Consider the following 25,566-nt stretch of genomic DNA (forward strand, 5'->3'; position numbering starts at 1 on the left):
TGTCTTTTGTATGTACATGATACATCTTTTGATAGCATATCGCTAGTACCTTCGTGTTTACGAGCCTTCCTTTGTAAGGCAGGAACCACATGCCTGCTGCCTTCGTGGGCACGAGCCTTCTCATGGAAGGAACTTGTCACATGGCTGGTAGCTTGCATGTGAAGCTAGACGGGAGTTGCTTGCTCGAGAAGACTGTCCTGGCTACAAAAGAGGGGTCATCGTGATGTCGAGAGGCACAATTGCGTCCACATTCCACACCTACACAATGACCTCATTTACGTCTGGAGATCAGTTCATGTTCTCATCGGACTCGAGCGACGATGAGGAAGAATTGATGATGATGGTCGCCATCGAGGAGGAAGAGCTTCGGACCCAAGGTCGCACTCGTCATTGGGGTTCAGTCCTAGGACATGCGGTCATAGATCGTGGGCACCAGGAAGGTGCTGCAAGGCTATTTCGGGACTACTTCAGCAACAACCCAGTATATGGTGATATACTGTTCCGTCGTAGGTACGCGCATCTTCCATACAAACACAATTGCAGGTTGTCTTTGGTTATTAACGATTGTGCACCCTATCAGGTTTCGGATGAGTCGGGCTTTGTTCTTGAGAATAGCCGCTGCTGTGGAGAACCACGACCCATGGTTTCGCCAGAAGAGGGATGCCACTGGGAAACTGGGGCTAAGCCCCCTTCAAAAGATGATAGCTGCCATACGACAACTGGCATACGGAGTCAGTGCTGACGCAGTGGATGAGTATGTTCGGATCGGGGGTAGCACAGCGATGCTTGCCCTGACAAAGTTTGTGGAAGCTGTTGTCTTGCTTTTCTCCGATGAGTACCTACGCTCTCCCACCGCAGAGGATACTGCCCGACTGTTAGCCATCGGCGAGCAGAGAGGGTTCCCCGGGATGCTAGGTAGCATCGATTGCATGCATTGGGTTTGGAAGAACTACCCGAAAGCATGGCATGGCGCGTATACCGGTCATACGCGCAAACCCTCTATAGTTTTGGAGGCGGTTGCGTCGTACGATCTATGGATATGGCATGCTTTCTTTGGAATGCCCGGTAGTCTAAATGACATAAATGTTTTGCACCGCTCTAACATTTTTAGCAGGCTCACGGACGGGACTGCCCCTCCTGTGTCGTACACCATTAACGGTACCACGTACGACATGGGCTACTACCTAGGTGATGGAATTTACCCCGAATGGGCGACCATAGTGAAGCCTATCCCATCACCAAGGGGGAACAAGAGCGTGCTGTTCTCCGCCATGCAAGCAGCAGTTCGGAAAGATGTAGAACTCGCATTTGGCGTCCTGCAGTCGCGGTTCGCCATAATTCGGGGTCCAGGAAGAATTTGGGAACAACGCACACTACACAACATTATGACCGCTTGTATCATAATGCACAATATGATAATTGAGGACGAGAGAGGTGGCACCGATGTGAATGAGGTGTTTGAATATATGGGCGAGAAAGCGACAATCGAGGGTCGTGATCCAGACCAAGCCGTGCTCCAATACATAGAAGCAACTGAAGCAATTAGGAACCGGGCTATACACCACCAATTGCGTGATGATTTGGTGGAGCACATATGGAGTCGCCATGGAGCACAGTAGTAAGGTCATCAGGTTCCGCCCAACTGTACTGTCTTTGTTCGAATGTCTCTTTACTAATGTTCGGTCTAGTCGAAGCTTCTTCGTTGTAATGTGTGTTTATGGTATTTCAATTGCAATGTAAGGTACCGATAATTTATGAACTATTTCTATCGTGACTGTGGCCCTATTGCAAATACTGATTGAATCGAAAGATCGATGAGCAAATACTCAGGGCTACTCCAAACAGGAGGAAACAAATACTGCTCAGAATGTACATGCAAACATGTCCGCTGCGATGTAAAAGCAGGTGAGAAAAGCAAAAAAAATACTGAGTTCTAGTCCAAACACGAGCAGACCCAAGCTGTAATGTAGCAGTTTTGAAAGGAATAGTTCAAAATTAACACAGAAGTACATAGAATGTGGATATTATTAGGCCGAAGTAGCAACGTCAAACATTCGGCCGAACCTCTATGGGTTATGTTCTACGGTAGTCCATCGCGCCAAGATCTCTGCTTGCCTCTTCCTGTAGTACTCTCTCAGGGGACCAGAAACACTCTCCAAGTCAACCTTCATTATACGCTCGTCCTGATCATTTACTTGAACGGATGCCTGAAGACGCATGATAGAAATTTGCTCCTTCTTCAGCTCCACCATAATCTTCTTCGTTTCACTCATCTCAGCAAGTTGAGTTGCATACAGCCCACCAGACACGGTAGGCAAAGAAGAACTGGAAGCTGATTTCCGCGCACGGCCCGCTTTAGCTGCCTCCCTTCCAATGGGCCTAGGAAGATCTGTAGAGGCGTTTGAAGCTGCATCGGTTGGCACTTCATTGCAGGGTGTTGGGTGGGACTGTGCGTCAGCTACCTCCTGCACCTTCTGCGACTTCGTGGACTCGTGCGCGTGCCACTTGGGATAGTCGGCGAGCATAACCCAGCAGTGCGTATAAGCAAACGGCTTCCCCTCAATCCCCTTGTACGCTGTGCAAGCCCGTGCCATCTGCGAATCACATGAACCATGACACAATTCTTAAATGAAAAAGACAGCCTACCTGTTTGTGATCAAACCATACACATACTACAGAAACAGGCAACTAAAAAACTATCGAAGGAAAATGGAAGACCATCTAACACGGCATGCAATCAGCCATGAACACTAACTCAGGTGACCAAGTATAAGCCTACAACGAAGACAGCAGCAGCAATAACACATACTAGTCAGAATTAACTACGGCTAACTTTATCTGAAATAAGCCTACAACGAAGACAGCAGCAGCAATGTGATATCATTCTAGTCAGAATTAACTATGGCTAACTTTATCTGAAATATGTGTGATATCATTCTAGGCAGTAAGCAAAGTACAAATCAGACTTATGTACCTTGTCCCGCTCGTTGGTCCCACTTGGATTGAGCTGCTCCACCTTCCGAACTTGAACCACAAACTTGCTAACTGCGTCCGTGATGACCTTCATGTGGTTGATCAAAGCCTTATCTGATCTAGGCATCATTGAAGGCTGCCTGAATGTGTTGAAGTACTTGGCGATCCTTCCCCAGTACGTATCTTTTGACTGATCAGTTCCAACTATAGGGTCCTGGCTCACGTTTAACCATGCAGAGATGAGTAGCTCGTCCTCCGCATCTGTCCACTTTGTTCGGTCCGTCTTCGGGTCCGCCTTCTTCTTCTTCTTCGCAGTGGTCACCTTCTTCCTTATCTTGCCCTCACTACCCATGCTGAACTGCCCCACCTCCTCCTCCGGAACAGGGTCGACATCGAGACTATCGGTAAACACAAACTGCCCCATCTCTGCCCAAGGTGCAACTGAGGACGATGCCCCCTGCATTTGTGGCCCCGACCATGTCATCCGCTGCACTCCGTCCTGAAGAAAACTCTCGTAGAATGGATCCATGGAGCACCTGCACAGGACAACACAAAACCATGAACTTACAATTCATAACTGCAAAAATGTTTAAATGCAGAACTGCTAAAAGGTTTAGATTCTTCACTGCAAAAAGGTTTAAATTGAGAACTATTCAAAGGTTCACATTGTTCGGTGCAACAAGGTTTACTCCTGCACAACCACTCCTGGACTGCAAAAAGGTTGACTCCTGCACAACAACATAATGTACTGCTACCTCTGTTTGTAACTAGAGAGGAAACACGCACTGTATAGCACAAATTTGCAAGGCATTCAATCAACAAAATCAAGCATTCGAGCTAATGTCATTACTTCATCAGCCCACAACCATTCCTGGTGCATTGCCTGCATTACAGGTTCACGGACAACTGACCAAAACTCTAGGACCTGCCACAGATCATTAACCATTCATACTAGATTGCTTCACTACCATTACCATGATGACGGATATGTCTTACGCAACAATGATTACAACACAGAGGAATACAACAGTACAAGACAATTAACTAGAGGTCAACCTTTGGGGACCGGCTACCTCGACTTCACCGATTCCCAACAATTAGGTAACAAACACCATTCCCAACTAAAGCCTCCATGAACGATCAGATTCGATGGTCATTCCATCATCTGAACTATCAACAAGAAGCTCTTCCGAACTGGTATCAGCCGGAAGGATGACGTCATCGTCACTGTCCATGGAAGCTGATGGTTCCTCTTGTACTGCCACGCTGTAATTGTCGTCCGAAGCAACTGGGTTGTGCACAACACCACCGCTAAGAGCATCCTCTACTTGGAACACGAGTTGCTCCAAGTCCGCCGCAATGGTCTCGACCTGCAGAAGTGCCATGTTGAGATCCACGGCAGCAGGGGTGTTGTCGGGACTCAAGTTATCATTGGCCACCTTCTTCAAAGCGGCAGCCGCCTCTGCGACATGGTCCTGCATCGTCGACACGACACGAGCTACCATTGCGGCATCCATCTACAAGCACGGAAGAATAGCATCGGCGACGTCGCAATGTGCCAACAAACATAAAGACTCAGTCAAGCACCGTACAAATTTTAAAGTGCCTATCATGAATGACAAGATTCATATACTGATTCAACTGATCGAAACATTGAAAAGTAAGGCATACCACAAACTCTTAAATATATGTAACCAACAGATTTTACCATCCAATTTTTCCAGAATAGTTTGATTGTTCTATGAAAGTATGAACTATACCACAAATGTACAAGACTGAACATGCAATGCAACTCTATAGGCTCCAGAAAATGCAACAGAACAACAGAACAATCCCATCCTTTTGATTAGTTTTCAGTTTTGTACAAAAGTAAGAAACATCAACAGAACAATCCCATCCAATGGTCACACAACAAACGTGCGGGGAAAAGCAGTGTTCTTGGTGTTTGGTATACCGAAGGCAAGCTCGTGTGCAGGAAAGATGAGTGTATGAACCGCAAGGTGTTTGCCCAGACCAAGCCAAAGTTGCTTCTGTTAGTGAGCACTCCGGCGACACCCAACCCCGTGCTTGGAGCTCCTTCGCACGCACTCGTTGTTGCCTTCACCATGGACACTTGCTTCGTGAACAATCCAATACAGAAGGTGAACGAAAGAATGAAATACTGTGTGCCTTTTGTTCCATTTCATCCGGACTCCTTGGATCTGGAACCACACCTTCCTCCGCCCTCGCGCAGAGCTGGCCTTCGGCCCGTCCTCGCGCTGCAGCGCCTCCACATCCAATCCTCGCACGGGAACCCTACTCTCCACCCGCCCCCCACCAGAGGAGACCGCCTCCTTGAGCACCCGTACACCGGATTGCCTATTGTACCGCGACATCCACAGATCCAAGTGCTTTGTGGGAAAATAATTCGTACCTCCCGTCGTCACTCTGCGTCGCCGCTGCGCTTTGTACGCTGCTCCCCTCACCGGCGCCGCGTCCCTGCACATGCGCCCGTCGATGCAGTCGTCGGAATCCCCTCACCGACGCCGCCAACCTTCCTCCGCCGTCGTGCTCACCGATAGCGCCTCCTCTCACTGCCGCCTCTTCCGCCCGAGCGCGCGCCCGCAAACGACACCCCCCGCCCCGCGCTGCGAATCCGCGAAGGGATAGAAGAGAGGTTCCCCCGGGCGTGGGAACCTCTCTCCTATCCCATCCGCTGCCGGCCCGGGAAGGGAACCCCTTGGACCTGCCGCCTTGTTCCCGTCGCACGCCTTTACCCATCGGGAAGGGATTTGGGACTGTGACGGGCAACGGTTGGAGATGGCCTAAGAGCGACCATTCTTAACCCATTAAGAAAGAGATGAGTTAGAGACCAATTTAGGCATATTAACAACAAGAAGAGGTACGATTGGCTCTAAGACAAGATGAGGAATAAAAATAGAACAAACACTTAGGACTCAAGGATAAACTTTAGTGGTTGTCTTAGAGAGGTTGAAAAAATTTTATTCACCCATTCTAAGCATTTTTAGGCTACTTTATTAAACCAAGCTTTGATGTCACGCTGTGAGGAACTGTCCAGATAATATTCTAATTAATCATCAAGTCGGTTATTTGCATAACCACGACTACAACGATTAACTAGAATATTACCCCGGTAGTCCCGGCATGTGTTTCCTCTAGGATCGAAACACACACCTTTACAACAAGCACACCATCACAGGACATAATAAAGAGTGAGTAATTAAATTAAGTTACAAGTCTTTAAGTAGATTTACTTTACAACAAAAGTATAAACAGAACATTGTTAGCGTAGCAACGCAACGGAATAAAATACATGACAACAAAAGATGAGTAGCGCTATTTTCCCTAAGGCGCTACTCCAAAATAACATCAACCGAGTAGACGACACTACACATGCCAGTCGCAAACATCGGCGGGCGTAAAATAGCCAAATACTAAACCTTCCTCACCTGAAAAGCAAACCATGCACGTGAGTACCTTCACAAGACTTAATCCATAATAGGCACTTATAATTAGCCTGACTCCAAGGAGAATGCAATTTGGATAATTAGCAAGGACTCGGCCACAAAGTCAATGAATTTTATATGCAAGAGCAAATTTTGACTCAAGTGTAAGCATCTACATCTAACCATAAACAACCTTCTATCCTGAGATCATTACCATATCCTAATTTTAACTTGAGCCTTATCAAAACTTAAACAACATCACCATACATTTCCCAACATACCATCACAACCACAACCGGAACTCTACGATTGATGCAAATGGACATTAGTTAACTGTGATTTAATTAAGTTGAAATGCATTGAAACAATTAATTAAATACAAGAAAGTATTTATTGAGTTCCAACATTTTTAAAATGTAGTTCATACTCATACGAAGCTAACACAACTGGTTTCATGATTTTTTGGAGTTCGTATGAATTAACTATGAAATATACAAGCTATTAGGACAAAAAGAAAAGGTATGATGAATAGTAAAATCCGGAGTCTCCGGGTGCACCTCCAGGTGGGGGTCCTTGGGTATTTTTGATTAAAATCACCTGGAACCTCCGGGTTTACCCGGATAGTCCGTGTTTTGACAGCAAAACGTGAGTTTTTCGACAATTCTTCGGCCGATTCGACTTGCATATCAAAATCTAAGCCACCTAAACATGTAAAGGCACTAAAGCATTGGTTCTACACCTAATTTACTATCTCTACACACTCGAATCATTAGCTCAACTCCATCTAATCATTTATTCTAACTTTAATGGCTCAAGAACACATGGTTGCGTCACCATTCTTTGACTACAGCTCCAAATTCGAAATCCACTATTCCAAAACATGCATTTTCAGCAAGAAAACCCGGGTGACTTACCCAAGGTGATTTGCCAAGGTTTGTGGTCGTTGGGTGGGGGAAGAATTGATGGGAAAAGCTCGGAGAAGAGAAGAACAAGTTGCTGAAATTTTCAGAAAATGAGAGGTGACGAATTTGAATTTGAAAACCTTCAAATCCTTATGCATGTGAGAATTTCTTGGGTGGATGTGAAGCTAGAGAGGGGGAATTCAAAGGGATAACATGCACACCTTGATTCTTGCTCTTGAGGGTAGATTTGGGTGGAAATGAGAGAGTGTTTGAGAGAGGAAGGGGGAGAAAGAGCTCCTGCTCTTGGCTGAGAGAGAGAGAGTGAGTGAGTGAGGTGTGGGAGGGAGTGGGGCTGATGTTGCTATGGTGGCCGGCCAAGTGAGAGAGGGAGGGTGAGGGTGGTGGGGCTGGCTAAGCGGGTCCCACTCGCAAGAGAGAGGGGATTTTCAGCTGCAAGGAAAAATTCTAAGGACATATGCGTGGCGATTCCCTTTTAAATGGATCCACCCACCGCATCAAAACGAGACTTAACTAAACGAACACACTAACATCAGGTATTTTTTTTAAATACGAAACATGTAACAAACCACTATATGAAATTCAATAAATTCACAGTGCTTAACACATAAACATGATTCTTATGATGCTATTCAAAGAAGAGATGGCCTTGCACACTATTAGGTTTAATGTATCAGCAAAAGATGCTACTTTAGCCTGGATCAACTCTCTGTAACTCCCTTTCCTTTTTCTTCTCCTTTCTCTTTTGGTAAGTATAGGTTTGTTCTACTTTTCTTTCTCCTCTCCTTTTGTACTATTTTTCTTTACCTGGTTTGTTTTTATAAAATGCTTTTTGCTGTGGGGACCTCCCCCACAATCCTTCCGTTAAAAAAATGACATATGTATGCTTAATGACATGATTAGTGAAATTTGGGACATGAACAGGTACTCCTCTTAGAAGGTTGTGAGGGTATGGCAGTTGTTGGTGTTATGCCCTCGTCGTGCTCTGTGTAGAGGACACCAGGATTCCTCCTTAGGATACCGGCTTGGGGCGTGGTTTCGCTTCGGGAGGGCTCCGGAGCATCATTGGCCACGCCCTCTGGGACGGTTTTGGTTCGGAGCCCCGCAACCTTGGTTGATGTTGTTGATGTTTCGAAGCTGTCACTGCCACCCCCTTTGGGACCCAGAGGTATGAGCGTCCTTGAAGCCCCTTTTCGCTGGGGGAGGGGGGGTGTGTGATGATCCTACCTACGAATGTGACTTCTCAGGGTCAATGTGGGAAGTCTCGATAGCTCACGGGAGCCTTTGGTGGAGTTTTTCCTCCTCTGCACGTGCATATTCCTCAAACTTGCTCATGAGGACTTCCGCCGTGCATATGGGACGCCGGTTCAGCCGATCGTACAGGTGTCCTTTGGCCAGACCCTGGATTGTGGCATCGATGATTGAAGAGTCTGATATGCCCCTAATCTGAGCCTTAGTTTGGGAAAATATTTGGAAGTAATCCCGGAGGGTTTCATTCAGTTCCTGCGTGATAGTGAACATGCTTCCAGAGTCACCGGGTCAACAAAGGTACCCTGGAAGTTGCAGTGGAAGAGGTCTCGGAATTGGGACTAGGCATGAATGGCACCAGGGTCCAGTGCCTAGAACCAGCGTATGGCTACCCCTTCCATAGTGGCCGGTCCGCCTCCGCTGGCCTCTATGGTAAGGGTGTAGGAATGGAGAAACTCATCAGGGTCTGAGTTGCCCTTGAACTTAGGTAGTTTCAGGGTCCAAAAGTCCTCTCAGAAGGTCGTAGTTTGCAGGTTGGCCTATAGGGAAGAGTAGTAGTCTTGGAGAGGATCCTTGCGATGCCAGCTCTGAGGCTCTAGAAGCTGAACGTGATGGGTCCTAGTGTCGAAGAGATCATCAACCTCGAGGGCACGGGTCAGAACAATGCCGATCGTCTATGCCGCTACTGTTGCTGCTGGGCGTCCGATGAAGGGAGCACTTCGGCGCCTACTATAGTCGTGGTTGGATCGGTGGTGGCCGTAAGGCCCTCATTCTTCCTGGTTGGGGGGCCATTGTCAGTATGGCCTATGCTTAGTCACCCGGACTTTTGCACAGGCGTGGCCGGGGGGTTGGCCACCATCGCAGCAGCCTTGGTGGTCTTCTTCTTGGGTGGCATCCTACCTCTCTTAGCACTTTTGTGTCTGAGATCCCCATGAACGGTGCGCTATTGGTGCAAGAGATTGTCTTGCGCTAACAAATACGGTGAGAGTTTCTTCTAAGGAGGAGACTCAGGCTTGGAGACAAAGTTTGAGAGGAAGGAGTAGTGCAAATGTATTGATAGTAGAAAATAATGGGCCAGGGGGAGTATCACTATATGTCTTTGTGTTTGTGTCTATCTGTTCTCTCCCTCCCCCAGTTCACCATGCCCCCCCTTTTATAGGGTTGTACGTGGCTTGGTGTACAAGTTATCACCATGTACAAATATTTACCATGGCCGAATTACATGGCCTTATCCTGGATAACTACTTTTAACCCTACATAGAAGACAAATATCTACCATAGCAACTATTGCAGTACAAGCAACCCTGAGGGGTGAGCCAGTTGCCAATTGCGGCCAGACACCGCATTGCCAGGGGTGTCAGGATGACCTCCATTGCACTGGAATGTTAGGATAAGCACGACTTGGACCGGTATTAATTGTCCATTACTTCATGTTAGGTTGATTCCTGGGGTGTCATTTCTTCCCTAAAATTATCTCCGGAGACCTACTGCATCTTTGAGCTTCGAGAAGGCCACATAGCCACCGGAGGGGTAGGTCTGAAGGGATGCACAGCCTTCGAAGGCCAGGCCTCCTACTGAGAGTCCAGAGACCAAAAGCTTCGAAGGGACCCTTGACACCGATCCTTAACCATTTTCCACAGGCTGGTCTATTCCCCCCAATAGTACGGAATGCCGGTCACATCATTGTAGGGGAAGGATGACTGATGCTCCCCCTCTGGCAGATCTTTCTTGAGGCCTAATGACTCACCCCGTAGCCTTCAGGAAGCCTGCCCAAGCTTCGGAGGTTGTGGCTACGAAAGGCATGTCTCCGGGACGCTGAGGCTTTCCGAAGCCCGAAGGCTCAAAAGCGGCCTTTGGTGGCTTAGGTCCATAGGCATAGGCTAGCTGAGCCAAGGGATCGTCGTGGGTCCTTAACAACGACCTCCAATAGGATTCATCATCACTTACATTGATGTTCATACTTGTCCATAAGGCACTTGGATGGTGACTTGTGAGATAATGACTTGTGTGATGACGACATTGAGAAAGAGCTTCTCTTGGAAGAGTGGATGGTGAAGATCTCATCGCTAGAGCTTGAATCTTCATCTTCACTTACCCATCTTCCTATGCTTGCAAATGCTTTGCCTATTCCTATTGTCTCCCTTTTCTTAAACTTGGTCTTCTTCTCCTTCTTGATATGATCAATTATGTTGACCAAGTCTTTCATAGAGATTTGATGATCAATCTTGGCATTGATCCTCTTCATGTTCTTCTCCACTTGTGAGATGAGCTTGGCGACATTGGGATGCATCTCTTTATCACTTTATGTGCTTTGCTCATTATCTTCATTGCTCTCTTTATCTTCATCACCATCATCTTCTCTTGAGATGGCCTCTTGCTCTTGCCTTCTTATCTTCACCTTCATGTGTGGGCATAGAGCTTCCTTGCTTGTAAGCCCAAAGTTCTTGGAGTCGGATGAGGTAGGAGCTTCCACCTCCATGTTCATGGTCATCTTATGGGCGGTGATTTTGTTAATCATTTGACTTGGAGTCATCTTCTTGATGTCGTTGTCATCGTAGATGATGGAGACTATTAACTTGTACTTTAGAAGAAGAGCTTGAAGTATTCTTCTCATCACTTGATCATCTCAATTGGTGTCAAACTAGCATATTAATCTCATTGACAAGAATATTCAAATGTGAGTACATGTCATTAGCACTTTCATGGGCAAATTATTTGATGTTATTGAGCTCAGAGACTAGAACATGATATTTCTCATTGCGCACATCCTTTAGGCCTTCATGTATTTCAATAAGGTTAGTCAAATATCATGTGCATTGGTGAGATAATACTTGATTGAATGCATCAATGCATAGAGAAGATAAAAGGATACTCTTCGCCAAGGCATCGAATTGTCTCTCCTTGTTTGTGAGACATATCTTCATCCCCTCCTCGGTGACTCTACAAACATCTAAACATTTGGCTTGCAGAAAACAAGTCATTAGAATCTTCCACCGGGGGAAGTGAGTGGCGTCAAAATATGGAGCACTAACGATATCCATCCCTACCCCAGACATCACAACTCACTAGGTGGTGAAGCCCAACCGATCAAAAAGAGACCATAGCTCAAATGCCACTTGGATTGGTGTATCCTTGTGAAAGGTATGAACATTAGCTCTGATAACAATTGAAAGGGATCAGTGACATCCTAAGAGGGGGCGGGGTTGAAATGATATTAATAGGCTAGATTGACACCAATTCAAATGCCACTTGGATTGGCGTATCTTTATGAAACGTGCAGAACTTCAAATCCTTCCTCAGGAAATACTCTCACGTGCAACTTCTTCATACACCAGACCTTCCGGCATATACAAGGGCCATGAGCTGAAACACTCCAGCGTGTACAAAACCTCTATCATCGGACCATCCAACATAGTGATTTTTCTTGGGACTTCTTCAATTCAACCAATCTTTGTTCCGACTTCGACTACTTATGTATTGCATTGAGACCAACTAGAGCATATGCTTGACAAACATGTTAGTCCTATTGACTATGTTATCATTAATCACCAAAATCACATACATGCCCTAAATATGGCCGTTACAATGTCTCCAAGGGCATGTTTGCTAAAATCTCCCCCATTTTGGTGATTGATGATAACACAACCAAATCAAGTGGCAAATAGATAGTACCAAAAGTGAATGGCACAAATAATGAACAATGCCCTACCACTTTGCTTGGATGCATGTTTAGAACAACAAATGATATCAATTGTGAGGAAACTAACATTTGTTCTTACCTTTACATTGTATTCACATTGTCCCCCTTTTGTTGTGGTTCCCCCTTTCTCCATCGCCACTATCTCCCTTAACCTATGCAAGAGCTTCTCCCCTTTGTCAACCTTGGTATTCTTAGGCATCTTGCTTCCTTGCTTGTTCTCTACTAGGCATGCCATCTTGCACTTGCTTTGGTCATCAAAATTCTCCTCCTTTGTCAACAATCTTCAAAAAGGGCTACAAACACATGTTGAACTCAAGGGAAAAATATTATAGCACATGGGAGAGATCTTCATGAACCATGATTCGATAAAATGATACCTATTAAAGGGTTTAATTCAAAGATAACATACCAATTAAAATGAAAGAACATGGATCACAATTCATGAAACTCACATAATATGATATAAACTCCCCCTATAAGTGTGCATACATATGATAAGATAGAAAAATAGGCACAACTAGACAATTTGTATAGATAGGAAGCTTAAGCCGCATTATGTATGGAGGTAGCTTAAATGAATAGATGAATTGACAATGATATCAATTGACAAATATGCATTGCATACCTCCGGAGACTTGAGTATTACTTTATGAGGCTACAAATAATACAACTTTCAACACATGTTAGTCTCAAAACCAAAACCCATAGAATATGCTCCCCCTGAATACAACATACAAATGTTGAATACTTGTGAGATATATGCACTTGTTATTGATAACAATGGGAAATTTACCCTATAGATTAGACTCATGGCACATAAAGAATACCAAATGTAGAAATATGCCATGAAAAGAACCCACAACTAATAAACCATGTAGGTTGCTCATCGGTTAACAAAGTGAAAAATAAACAACCTACCATGTGAAAACCTAAGCTAGGCATTGCAATAAATTGAGATAAGCGCATGCAATCCTAGACAAGGTGAATGTACTGATTAATTGAAAGGATTTTGCATCTAGTACCATTACCAATTTTACATTTGGATGGGTGGATGTGGCTTTAGGTATATGATGATCATGATCTTCATCAATGCACTCAATCTTGTACACGTGGCTTCTTTGCCATAACCTTCACTTCATCTTGTGAGCCAAGTCTCCAAATCCCCAATGCCGACTCAGGGCCTTCAAGTCTTCTTTGGAACCCAAATCGATTGGGACCCCTTTATGTTGGTGATGACTAATGGTACAACGACATATGGGTTCGATATACGCTTATCTTCAACGAATGGTCCTGCTTTCAATGCAGGTCAAAGCATATAGTTGCCCGAATAGTTGAATGCGTCTTTTCCTTTTTGTTTGTTTCGAAAAAGATATCATTCGATTCTCTATCCCTTTAATTGGCATAGATGCAAATACTCTACTAGGATGATGCACAAGAAAGGGTCAGGATAAGGTAAAGACAAGACAGAACCTCAAAAAATCAAGAAAACCTCAAAAAATTTAAAACAAATGATGTCCCTTGATGTGAGTGCACATTTTTCATTTTTCTTTGAGATTTGTTGCAAATTTTTTCATTTCTCCTCTTGTAGCATATTCTCTTTTTTGTGCATATGCTCTCGCCCTTTGGCAATGCAAACATCAAAGACAAAACATTATGCAATGCATGAACATGCAATTCTAGTGAGCTTTCATAAGTATACCACAAAGCATTTGCAAGTGCTAGAAATGTCAGAAGGGCTCTAGAAAGGAGAGGATGGAGCTCAAAATTGCACAGAGGCTTAAAAAGAGACAGTAACACAAGAACATGAAGCTTGACAAGCTAAACCCAAAGAGTTGGTTGGCATATGTCATTTCACATAGCCAAATCATATGCAAGGTGACCACCACATAAGCATCCACTCGTGCCAAGGCAATACAAGCATTAAGAAGTAGCCAACTTCAATCTCAAACTAGGCAAACAAGCATTCATGATAGTAGGCTTTGCAAACACTCACATATGAAACCAAGACTTAGTTAGATCAAGTGATTAAAATAAAATTGATCATTTAGGTACATTTCTTTCTTTTTTTATCATCAAGTTGACCCTTATCCAAGTAAAGTGTCACGCGACTAGTTACTGCAAACACCTTAAGGTTTCAAGACAACCGTATTGGATCACATTTGAGCACAAGATACTTGAATTCACCAGAATATTCACATTTTCATAGTGAAACAAGTTTTCACATGATCAAGTCAAGTAGCGTCTTTGCCCACAAGGAACACATGTTCCCCAAAGGTTCTATCATGAGCTAAACATTTGTTACAAACAGAAAACATAGTTCAATGTTCTCCGATACACAATCTTGAATCAAGAAGCCTAGAGAAAGATATCCATCAAGCTAGCCTTAACACAAACATGGTGGTTAAGAATATAGCATTTCATAGTTTACATGATTCATAAAATTTCCAAATTTCATCTTAAGAAAAGCCAGCTTGCTTGAAATGTATCATGTCAAAGCATCAAGAAGAGCCTAAGATTAAGAGCTTGCTCCACACATCTACTCAATTTAGTCCAAATTCAAGTCTAACAACCGAAAATGCTAAAGACATACAAGTCAAAGCTCAACTACTATGATTATCTTACAAAACAAAATGTAATGCAAAAGCAACAAAAATAAGATAGAGTATGTAAAAAGGACAAATCCCCCTCACACAATACCATAGGGATGGAACACACCAAGCTCTCCTCTCAAATAGGCAAATCTTGTAGCATCTAGAGGCTTGGTGAATATATCGGCTAGCTGGTGTTGGGTATCTATGTAGCTCAACTTAGTGTCTCCCTTCTCATTGTGATCTCCTAGAAAGTGGAATCTCACATCTATGTGTTTGATTTTGGAGTGTTGAACTGGGTTGTTGGCTAAGCTTATGGCACTGGTGTTGTCACATAAAAGTGGCACACTCCTGAAATTCAACCCAAAATCCCTCAAAGTAGCAACCATCCACAAAATCTGTGAGCAACAGCTAGCAGCAGCTACATATTTAGCTTCAGCAGTAGACTGCGCAATGCTAGATTGTTTGTGAGAAGACCAACACACAAGAGAAGTACCCAAGAAGTCATACTAGAGATACTTTTCCTATCAATTCTACAACCAGTGAAATCCGCATCCAAAAAACCTCAAAGAGAAAGTGAAGAGAAAGCAGAAAACAAAGCCCATACTTGAGAGTGTGGTTGAGGTACCTCAGAATGCACTTCACCACTTGGTGGTGAGACATCATTGATGAAGTCTAGAAGCGAGCACACAAGAACATGGGGAAGTGGATGTCGGGACTTGTCACTGTCAAGTATAGGAGAGAGCCGATCATGCTACTGTACTCCCGCTGGTCCACCTTCTTGCCATCCTCGTCTAGATCAAGCACGGTCGAGATCACATCACTCATGTCAAACTTCTTCTGGTAAATCCTTGGTATACTTCATCTACTGGATGAATGTACCTTACTTGCATTGCTTGATTTGCAGCCCAAGGAAGAAGTTGAGCTCGCCCATCATCGACATCTTGAACTCCTTTCTCATAGTTTATGCAAACTTGGCCATATGTGCATGAGAAGAGCCACAAAAAATGATATCATCCACATATATCGGAACAAGTAAGAAATCATTGCCATGCCTGAGAGTGAACAAAGTTTTATCAGCTAACCGCATCACATACCCATGCTCTAGCAAGAAATACCTAAGCCTATCATACCAAGCTCTAGATGCTTGCTTAAGCCCATACAAAGCCTTTCTAAGCTTGTAAACTCTATGTGGGTATTTGGGGTGCTCAAAGCCTAGGGGTTTCCTAACATAGATCTCTTCCTGAATGAAACCATTTAGGAAAGCACTCTTGACATCCATTTGATACAATTTGAAACCATTGGATGTAACGAATGCAAGAAGGATCCTAATAGCTTCTAGACTAGATACGGGTGCAAAGATCCCTCCAAAGTCTATCCCCTCAACGTGAGTGAAACCCTAAACCACTAGTCTAGCCTTGTTTCTCACTACAGGTCCATCCTCCCTCTGTTTGTTTTTGAAAACCCATTTTGTGCCTATGGTGTGCACATTAGGGGGTGGCTCTACAAGGGCCCAAACTTTGTTTCTCTCAAAATTTTCAAGCTCTTCATGCATGGCATTGACCCAACTTGAATCAGATAAAGAATGTCTAACATCATGGGGTTCAAAAGAAGCAACGAATGCAGAATCAGTAAAATGAGCATGAGAAGTGGTCTTGGACCTCATTACCCTCTCATCAAGATCTCTGATCATCATGTGTAGAGGGTGTCACCGCTGAATGTGTTGAGGGGCCTCATGCCTAGAGGTGAACTCACCCTCAATCTGTGCTGGTGTAGGCTCGAGAGCAGCTGAAGTGGTAATAGATGATGCAGGACCCTCTGCTAGAGTAGAAGAAGAAGGTGCCATCTCAGAAGTAGTAAATTATCCTCGTCCTCACCGAGAGCTAAAAGGTTGTCATCTACAAATATGCTCTCGCTCATCTCCTGATCATCTACACACTCAAAGATAGAACTAGCACAGTGGGTTGATTCATCAAAGGTCACATCACAAGACTCCATGATGTTGTTACTGTCAAGATTAAAGACCCTGTAAGAATGATCATGAAGAGAATACCCCAAGAAAATGCCATTGGAAGAACGCGACTCAAACTTTTCAAGGTTGCCACGCTTTAGGATGAAGCAACGACAACGGAAAACTCTCAAATGTGAAACCTTCCACTTCCTCCCAAAGCGTAACTCATAAGAAGTCAAATTCAATATCGAGCGCAAGAAAATCCAATTGGAGATGTAGCATGTTATGCTAATGGCCTTAGCCCAAAACCTCCTAGGAGTCCTATGCTCATCGAGCATCATTCTTGCCATCTCCATCGAAGTGTGATTCTTTCTCTCAACCATGCCATTCTGCTATGGAATGTGTGGGGCAGAAAATTGATGCTCAATGCCATGATCAAGACAGAAAGCATCAAAGAGATAGTTCTTGAACTCGGTGACGTTATCACTGTGAATTGATTTCAATGCACTAGGGAGTTCCTTGAAAAATCTCAAAGCTAAGCTCTGAAAGTGTGAGAACACTTCATCCTTGCTCACAAGAAAGAAGACACAAGAGTAGCAAGAGAAGTCATCAAGAATGACAAGAACATGCCAGTTCCCGCCTGCCGAAGGAACCCGAGAAGGACCAACAGTGTCCATATGGAGAAGTTTTCCTAGTCATTCAGTTATCACTAGATTAACTAGTGGGTGGGAGGCAGCAGCCATCTTGCCATGCCGACAAGGAGCACAAACAAGATTCTTCTCAAACTTAAGATTGGGCAATCCTTGGATCAAGCCTAGAGCACTCAAATGAGTAAGCAAATCAAAGCTCATGTGCCTTAGTCTCCTATGCCACATCCAAAGCTCAGAAGATGGTTGAGCAATCAATCAACAGGAAGAACCAAGAGACTCAGAAAAATCAGCTCCAAAAATTCTCCCAACTTAAGAAATCTTGCAAATCACAGAAGAATCGAGAACTCGAGAAGTATCACATTTGAAACGCACTTCCAAGTCTTCATCCAACAATTGAGATACAGAGAGAAGTTTGTATCTCAGATGCTCCACCAAAGCTACATCCTTGAGAGTGAAACCCTCATTCACCCTTACCATACCTTTGGCTTTCACCCTTCCTTTCCGATCATCCTCGAATGTGATGTACTCGTGCCGCTTCACGGGGGTGAGGCTAGAGAACCATGATGAATCTTCGGTCATGTGGCGCGAGCAACCGGAGTCAATGAGCCACTTGTTCTCCAAGCCTCTGCCTGCCACCTATATATGAGAAGAATAATAGGTGGATGGCTCAATACTAGTGTTAGTCAAAAACCTCTTGGGAATCGAGTGCTGTGTTATCCGCCTTGAAGTGTTAAAACCAGGTGCAGGTAAAACAGTTCTAGTATGCTGAGGGCAAGTACCACGATGAGGAAAACATGGTCTGCCAAAGTGCTGAGACTCAAAACCTATTACACGTGGACCAAAACCATATGAGTTATGGCAAAATCAACACCTCTAGGAAGAGACTGAAAAGCGTTAGGGACTCGTGCGGAAGCTAGGAAAAGGCTCAAGTACACCAACAGAGGGGCAGTACATGTTTCAGGTGCACCACCCTCACTCATGCTGCTCATCTCTCCTATGGCGAAAGCAAACCCAACCAAGTGGCCCTCTCTCTAGCAATAGGTGAAATGGTCACATCTCTTGGAAACTCATCTGTTGGTCACTCGGGGCTCTCTCATAGGCTCTCTCATCTTAGGTTGTGGAGATATCTTGGGTTGTGGTATGGATTTTTTCTTTGTGGGTTGAGGAATGCGTTTCTTGATGGGGAGTGGTGTGATATTGATTTTGGACTTCTCAGTTTCTAGGGTAGTAGGTGTGGTGAATACAGTCTTACTCTCCCTACTATAAGAAACCCTCTCAAAACCCCACCCAAGAGACAAACCCGTCTTGTCAGTACACATCTTGGTCTTGACCAAGATCAAATTCATTTTCCCTTTGCCCTCTGAGCACTTCTCCACTAGAGAAAGGAGGTACTCATTCTCAGTCAAAAGCTTTCAAACTTGCCCTTTAACTCAGCTGAGTTTGTCCTGAAAGATGGTACTGATGGAATAATTTGGCTGCACATCCTTAGAACTCCTAGCACTCTCTAATCTAGGCTCTAGCTCCTTCAAGCGCTTGTCTTTCAGGTCAACATCCTTTGCAAGCAAAAAGAAATTCTTACAAGCACCAGAGAGTAGACCTAGATTCCTCCTCAAGGAGCTTCTTCTCGGCACTCTCAAGCTGACTAGTGACTTGAGCATGCACATTATGAAGCTCGGCAAGTTCAGCCATGAAAATCAGACAACTCTCACACTTTTCAACATCAGACTTAGACCTAAGCAATTTAAGTTCAGTAGAGACAGACTCATACTTAGGCCTAAGATCCTTCAACTCACACAAAGCTTTGTTAAGTAACCTATCATAGCTAATGAGAGCATCATTCAAGGTATTGACTTAAATGGAAAGTTGGTCGTAGGAAGGTAATACCTTAGAAGGATCCAGCTCGGGGTTGTTATCGTCGTCCACCATGAAGTAGAGAACAATAAAGTCATTGGCCTTCTTCTTGTTCTTTGCTTGTGGTTCATCATCCTCCGAGCTCTCCTCATTGTTGTAAGAAGTGTCAATGTCGTTGAGAGCCACCACAAATGCCCTAGAAGCCTTCTTGGCTGCCTTCTTGGCCATCTTGTCATGTTTCTTCTTGAAGAATGGCTTCTTGTTCTTCTTCTTGTGCTTCCTGTAGTCATGATCGCTGTCCTCCCTCTTCTTGAGCTTAGGGCAGTCCATCTTGAAGTGGGTAGTATCACCACACTCAAAGTAGAAGCGGGTAAACTTCTTCACGATTAGCGCAAGGTCCTTATCATCTAGCATGTTCACCTGCTCCTCTATGACAGAAACCAAGGAAGACAAAGAAAATCAACTTGATGAATTGTTAGCACAAGAAAAGCCAGCGACAGATTGATTGCACCACCCGGTCTGGAAAGCAATGCCATGTTCTCAGATAGGGGATTTTTGAGACCAATCTGAACCGCCTTGGCTATCTCGGTGGATTTGAGCTTGCTGAAGAGCTCATTACAAGCCAACATGTCGTAACTTGGAGACTCTTCAATGCTCGAGATCTTTACTTCCCATATGCTACGGTCAAGAGCATAGAGATGCTTGATCGCTCTCTCATGGTCAGAATAGGGTACAACACCAATTGATCAAAGATTGCTAACAATCCTGTCAAAGCGAACAAACATCGCATCCAAAGACTCTCTGGGACCTTGCACAAACATTTGGCATTCTTGGTTGTATGTTATTTGACGTATGACCTTAATCTGAAAGTGCCTTCATGAAAGACACTAAGAGTATTCCAGATCTCTCGGGCAGTATGGAGGTGCTAGACCCTGTCAAATTTATTCTGACTTAGGCTAGTGAAAAAAATATTTCTTGCCTTGTTGTTGGCCTCATACTGTTCGTTTTGAACTGAGTCATGCAAGCAGCAGAGATCTCGTAGTTGGAATCAACTACTTTGCATATTGTACTTCCTTGGCTTAGAAGATAAGCCTCCATGCGCATCTTCCAATACGAAAAATCACAACCATCAAACAGTGGAATCTTCCCACTTCTCTCCATGTCACTTATGGATCACAAACCTATTAAGATCAACAACTGATCAAATTGGCTCTGATACCAAATGTAGAAACAAGATTGACGATTAATAGGGGTGAATAGGTGCCTCAATAAATTTCTTGCGAAATCGATGGTCGTCTCTTATTTGGATCACTCAACGCACCTCAAAACTCAAGTGAAAGCAAAAATCAGGAGAAGTTTTAATAAGAGAAAATCGAGGCAACATGACTCTACAGATGGTATATGAACCATAGGTTTTATTTAAGATCAATCCATGTGTCTTAGCACTTGAAAGAACATAACTAGAAAAGAAACAATAGAAGATGAATACCGAGCAATGAAACTCTCCAAGTTGATTGTCTAGAGGTAAGAGAATTCAGGATCCCATCACATAAGCATATGTATACAAATTTATGCCTCTAGTAAAAAGAAGAATGATCTCACAAGGTGCTGAAATTTCAGTCTAAAAACCAAAACGAAAATAAAACCGAAAAGGAAAAAACTTGCACACAAGGCAAGAGAACCAAGAAAAGGAAACAAGGAAGGGAATTCAAGCATATGAAACCAAATAAACTTCATTACTCACAGAGGTCAGCCCTATTTTAAGCGGATTACAAATATTTTTCTCTCAAAACTATCACCTATTACATAGGCTAAGCAATCATCCTCCTCTCCTCTAAAACCCTAGCACAATACTCTCACATGGGTGGCACAAGGGGCTTAAATATTGGTTCAACCTCTCACATAGCTCTACCCCTCTATTTATAGGCCTAGGAAACTTGACTCCCAAGTTTTCAAGCTTTTTTCCAAAATACCTCTCTCTTGTAGTACATTTCTATCTATCACCGAGAGCTTTTTAGTCCATTTTCTTCTCCATTCATCGGACGGTCACAGCACCTTTACGACTTAGCTTCACCTCGACGCGATCTTCATAATGGTACCACATACTCCTCCAGTCCTCTTACGGTTTTAAGGCCAAACCACAAAACCCTAGCACGCATCTTAAAGAATGACTAGCCACCACTTGCTTCCTCCTGAAGCAAGCGCTCCGATGATGACATGTGTCCTCCGTCCTATGATCTTAATCGTTGGCAAGTCTCTTTCGTTCCCGATCCCTCGGGTCTCTTTATCATTTGCACCGGCATCCCCTTCGCTTGAATTTATTAACACGCCATTTTCATCCTTCGTATCATGCTTTCCTTGACCTTCATGTGTGTAGCTAGGATCACCCTTGACTCCACCCAATCCTCCTTGATCGTCCAGCATCAAGCACCCGCTTAGCCCCGATCACCTACCGTTGACCGCCAAGTTGCATCCATCACCTGCACACCTTGAAACAAGCAAACACATTTCTCCACACTTCAAAACTTCTCCAAGTTAGCACAAAATAAAAAATGTCAACTTAGAGCACATCCTATAGAAAATGTGAACACCGGATGTTTCGGTGTGTTCTGCTCCTGAACATCAGACCATCTGGTGAGTGTAACACTATTTGTTCTAGGAAAACTTTGCCCTCTACAAGAAAAGGTCCAGTAAAAGCTTCCAGTGATCTCATATCCATCACCGGATAATTTGGTGTGTGCTAATTCACCAAACCAACCTTTTGCAACCTCTCCGTAAAAAAAAGGTCTGATGCATTCTCTGGTGTTCACAATCTCATGACCGAACTATCCAGCGTATATAATCAAACTTGGCGTAAAAAATCTCCTCTCTGCAGAAAATACTTCGGCGCTCTTAAAGTCCACACCAGACCATCCGGTGTTTGCTTTCATTTCTGCTTCAGCACTAAAAATGCTCCGGTGATACCCTCCAGTGTAGCCACCACATTCACCGGACCTTCTGGTGCATTGATCTACAATTCGTCCGAAAAATTGCTCTATGCAAGAAATAGTTTGGCGAGTACATACTACCCACACCGGAACTTTTGGTGAACACCGGAACATCCGATAGTGTAATTTTTCTATGTATAAAGAACAATTCACCAATTCCAAACACTGCCAACTCGAGTTAGATATGAACAAGAACAGGTATCCGCAAACACATGCTAATCAAGTTCAAGACACATCAATTGTTATCAATACCTCATCACATACAAACCAAAATACTTCTTCACTTGGTTTCTCCTTGTTTAATTCTCCTTCTGCCATTTCTTCGTGACCATTAATTACTCTTAATCACGATCATTACTCTATCTTAAAGGCTGGCGAGAATCACTGCTCATGTTGTTTGCAGCGAAATCATGCAAGGCATGATTGTCGGAACAACAATAGATGTCTTGCTTGTTTTGGTTGGGGACACATTCCTCTCTACTGTACCACTCCAAAAAATCTTCGTGCATTTAGAACCCAAAAATCAGAAATTTTCTCTGGTAACATTGATACCTCCTCTTGGGCTTCCTATACCTCCTTTTGGTTTCATGGCCCGAGGACAATCCCTTTCATGGCCTTCCACTTCTAACCCGCCCATTTTCAGCAGTTTTCGTGATTTTTGGGCGGCTTTCTCGAAGTCTCCTCCTTCTCAGAGTGGTAACCCTCCACCTTCCCTGCCAGTTGACACCGCGCTTGCTCTAGGGACATACTCTGCTCTAGTTCAACCCCCACCTCCCCAAAGCTCTTCTCAGCCGGTCGTTCTCCAAGAGCAAGCTGCTATGTTTCGCCGAGAGAATCCCCAGCCCTTCATTCCTCATGGATTTATGCGTCAGGAGATGCCCGGTCGGGAGATGATGTCACGTTTGATGGTGGGGAGGGTAGTCACGAACAATGAAGACATGGCTATCGTCAGCATTGATCCAATGCCAGCCCACCAGGTGATCTTCTCGGCTATTAGAGAGGTTCTTGAAGAATTTTTTCAGCACAAGCATGTCGAAATTATTGACATTCAACCCTGCCCATTTGCTCAAGCTTATGTTAAGTTTGCAAGAATATTTGATAGAGATATTTTTATAGATAACTCACCTCATCATTTTGGCAACCTTGATTTCACTTTAGAGCCTGTTTGGAAGGCTTGTAATTCTTTACCCTTGTAATTTAATTACAGCTGTATTTTCTTGTGCATAAGAAACCCATGGAATATAGGGTCTTTTTTCTCCCCTGGAAGTTGGTGTTCGGCTAATGCATTGCCGGATTGGAGAGGAAACAATGTATCAGCTGGCCGCAAATTATAGAACCATGCAACAACCATGCAAACACCCAATATATGATGGTGTTGGTAATCGAACCATGCAAATTAACCAGTAGCATGAACCAGCTGCAGTTAACCATACAAATTGAAGATGAATTGGAGAATCTCTTACCAAGCAATTTTCATTCAACATTTCAATTGATAGGATTTGAAACACATTAAGCATACATATGTGCATTGCAGCTCAGAAACATAGTAAACATAGTAAGCATACATATGTACATCTCAACCGAGAAACATAGTAAGCATGATCCATTTGAGCATATCCCCTCAACAGCACACATATGTAATATTTGTGCATCATTTGATTATACCACAGTACGCTAACCAGCAGTCACAAAAATTTATCAGGGCCAAATGTTAATAAAAACAATAATAAAGTAACAAAATGGCAAGAATTCCAAAAAAAAATCTGATCTGAAAGGCAATCTTACTTCTATGATTTCATCCCAGATTTTAGATGTTGTGTTAATCATAACGTTATCTGATTCCAAGAGACTCCACTACGCATGCAGATGAATTTGACTGCTTTGTAGTCCTTCTTCAATTGGGACTCTTTGTCTTGAATTTGAGCTTTAGTAAAATTGACATCTGGACAAAGACTGTTGAAATCTCTCACAATTCTATTCCAACCTTCAGTACACAAGCCATTTTGACCATGAAAATGAGAAAGCATGTACTCAATGAGTGCATCAACTAGCGCTTTCTCATATTTTGAGGACAACCTTGCTCTTTGAGACATCATCAGATCTGAGAATCAGGAAATAATAAGTAGCATCAGCAATCAAATCTGAGAATTTAGAATGTATACATCTTTTATATAAACATAAATCTGGCTAGACATATTACAATCAGTAGATCTGGCTGCAAAGTGCCAAATACATACTGAATGTAGCTAAGAATATTACTTCCTTGGAATAATATATTCATTTGCAGCTCAACATTGCAAATAAACAACTAAACCCTACTAATGTAGCTAAGAATATTACTAGTTTTTATGGTTCAGTTTTCGATTTTCACCAAAATTCATGTCAAACAAGTAGATCAGATCAGATCAGTAAACCTTCATGACTTCATTAGATCACAATTAAGAGTTAGATCACACAAACAGACTAAGTACATGAACATATCATGGCTTCATCAGATATTGAGATCAGTAGACCTTCATGGCTTCATCAGATCACACAAACAGATGACAATTAAGAGTCATTACACAAAAACAGATCGAGTATATGAACAGATCAACATATCATGGCTTAATTAGATCACACAAACACATTGAGTACATGAACATATTAAGAGCCACACAAATATATCACAATTAAAGTCTTACTGATCACATATCACACAAACATAAATAGATCACATTTAATATCTTAAGTCTGCCACTAGGATTCATCAATCATCATTGAACCATGAGGCTGACTTGGCCTTAGACTTGGACGTGGAAGAAACTGCTATTCCACCAAATTATCATTATCCCCTCCACCTCCGCCTCCTGGTCTTCTCGTAATCAACCCACATCCTCTTTGCAATTTCATCTCTCATAGCATTACCCTCGTTTCTTTAGGGTCTCAATGATGCAGCATCATCTCTGTAACTCTCATTATCAGTAGGTAGAGCCACAAACTTGTGGGGATGAATTGGAGTTTCCTGGCTACTCAACCACTCTTCATCATTGTTGTGCCTTCGGATTATATTATGCAACACGATTGTAGCTGTTAGAATTTTAACTTGAGTCTCTATAGGATAGTGTGTAGCGACTTTCAATATAGGAAACCTCATCTTTAGAATGCCAATAGCACGCTCTATGTGATTGCGAAGCTGGGCATGAAGGTTGAATAATTCCTTGTAATCCCTTGGCCCACCATTTCTTTGCCCTTGAAACTTAATATGGTTCT

General features: G+C 43.4%; 1 protein-coding gene across 1 annotated transcript; it reads left to right on the forward strand.

Annotated features, from left to right (window-relative positions):
• Positions 1-223: 223 nt before the first annotated feature.
• Positions 224-1,619, forward strand: LOC133905988 (uncharacterized). Its single transcript, XM_062347801.1, has 2 exons — positions 224-510; positions 581-1,619. The coding sequence occupies exons 1-2, from the start codon at positions 224-226 to the stop codon at positions 1,617-1,619; spliced, it is 1,326 nt and encodes a 441-aa protein (XP_062203785.1).
• Positions 1,620-25,566: the final 23,947 nt, after the last annotated feature.

Source organism: Phragmites australis, chromosome 23, assembly GCF_958298935.1.
Source record: "Phragmites australis chromosome 23, lpPhrAust1.1, whole genome shotgun sequence".
In the NCBI taxonomy this organism is placed as follows: Eukaryota; Viridiplantae; Streptophyta; class Magnoliopsida; order Poales; family Poaceae; genus Phragmites; species Phragmites australis.

Coding starts and splice junctions, on each gene's coding strand:
- LOC133905988 (XM_062347801.1), top strand. CDS start 224: ATGTCGAGAGGCACAATTGCGTCCACATTCCACACCTACACAATGACC. Junction 511..580: donor GATATACTGTTCCGTCGTAG/GTACGCGCATCT, acceptor GCACCCTATCAG/GTTTCGGATGAGTCGGGCTT.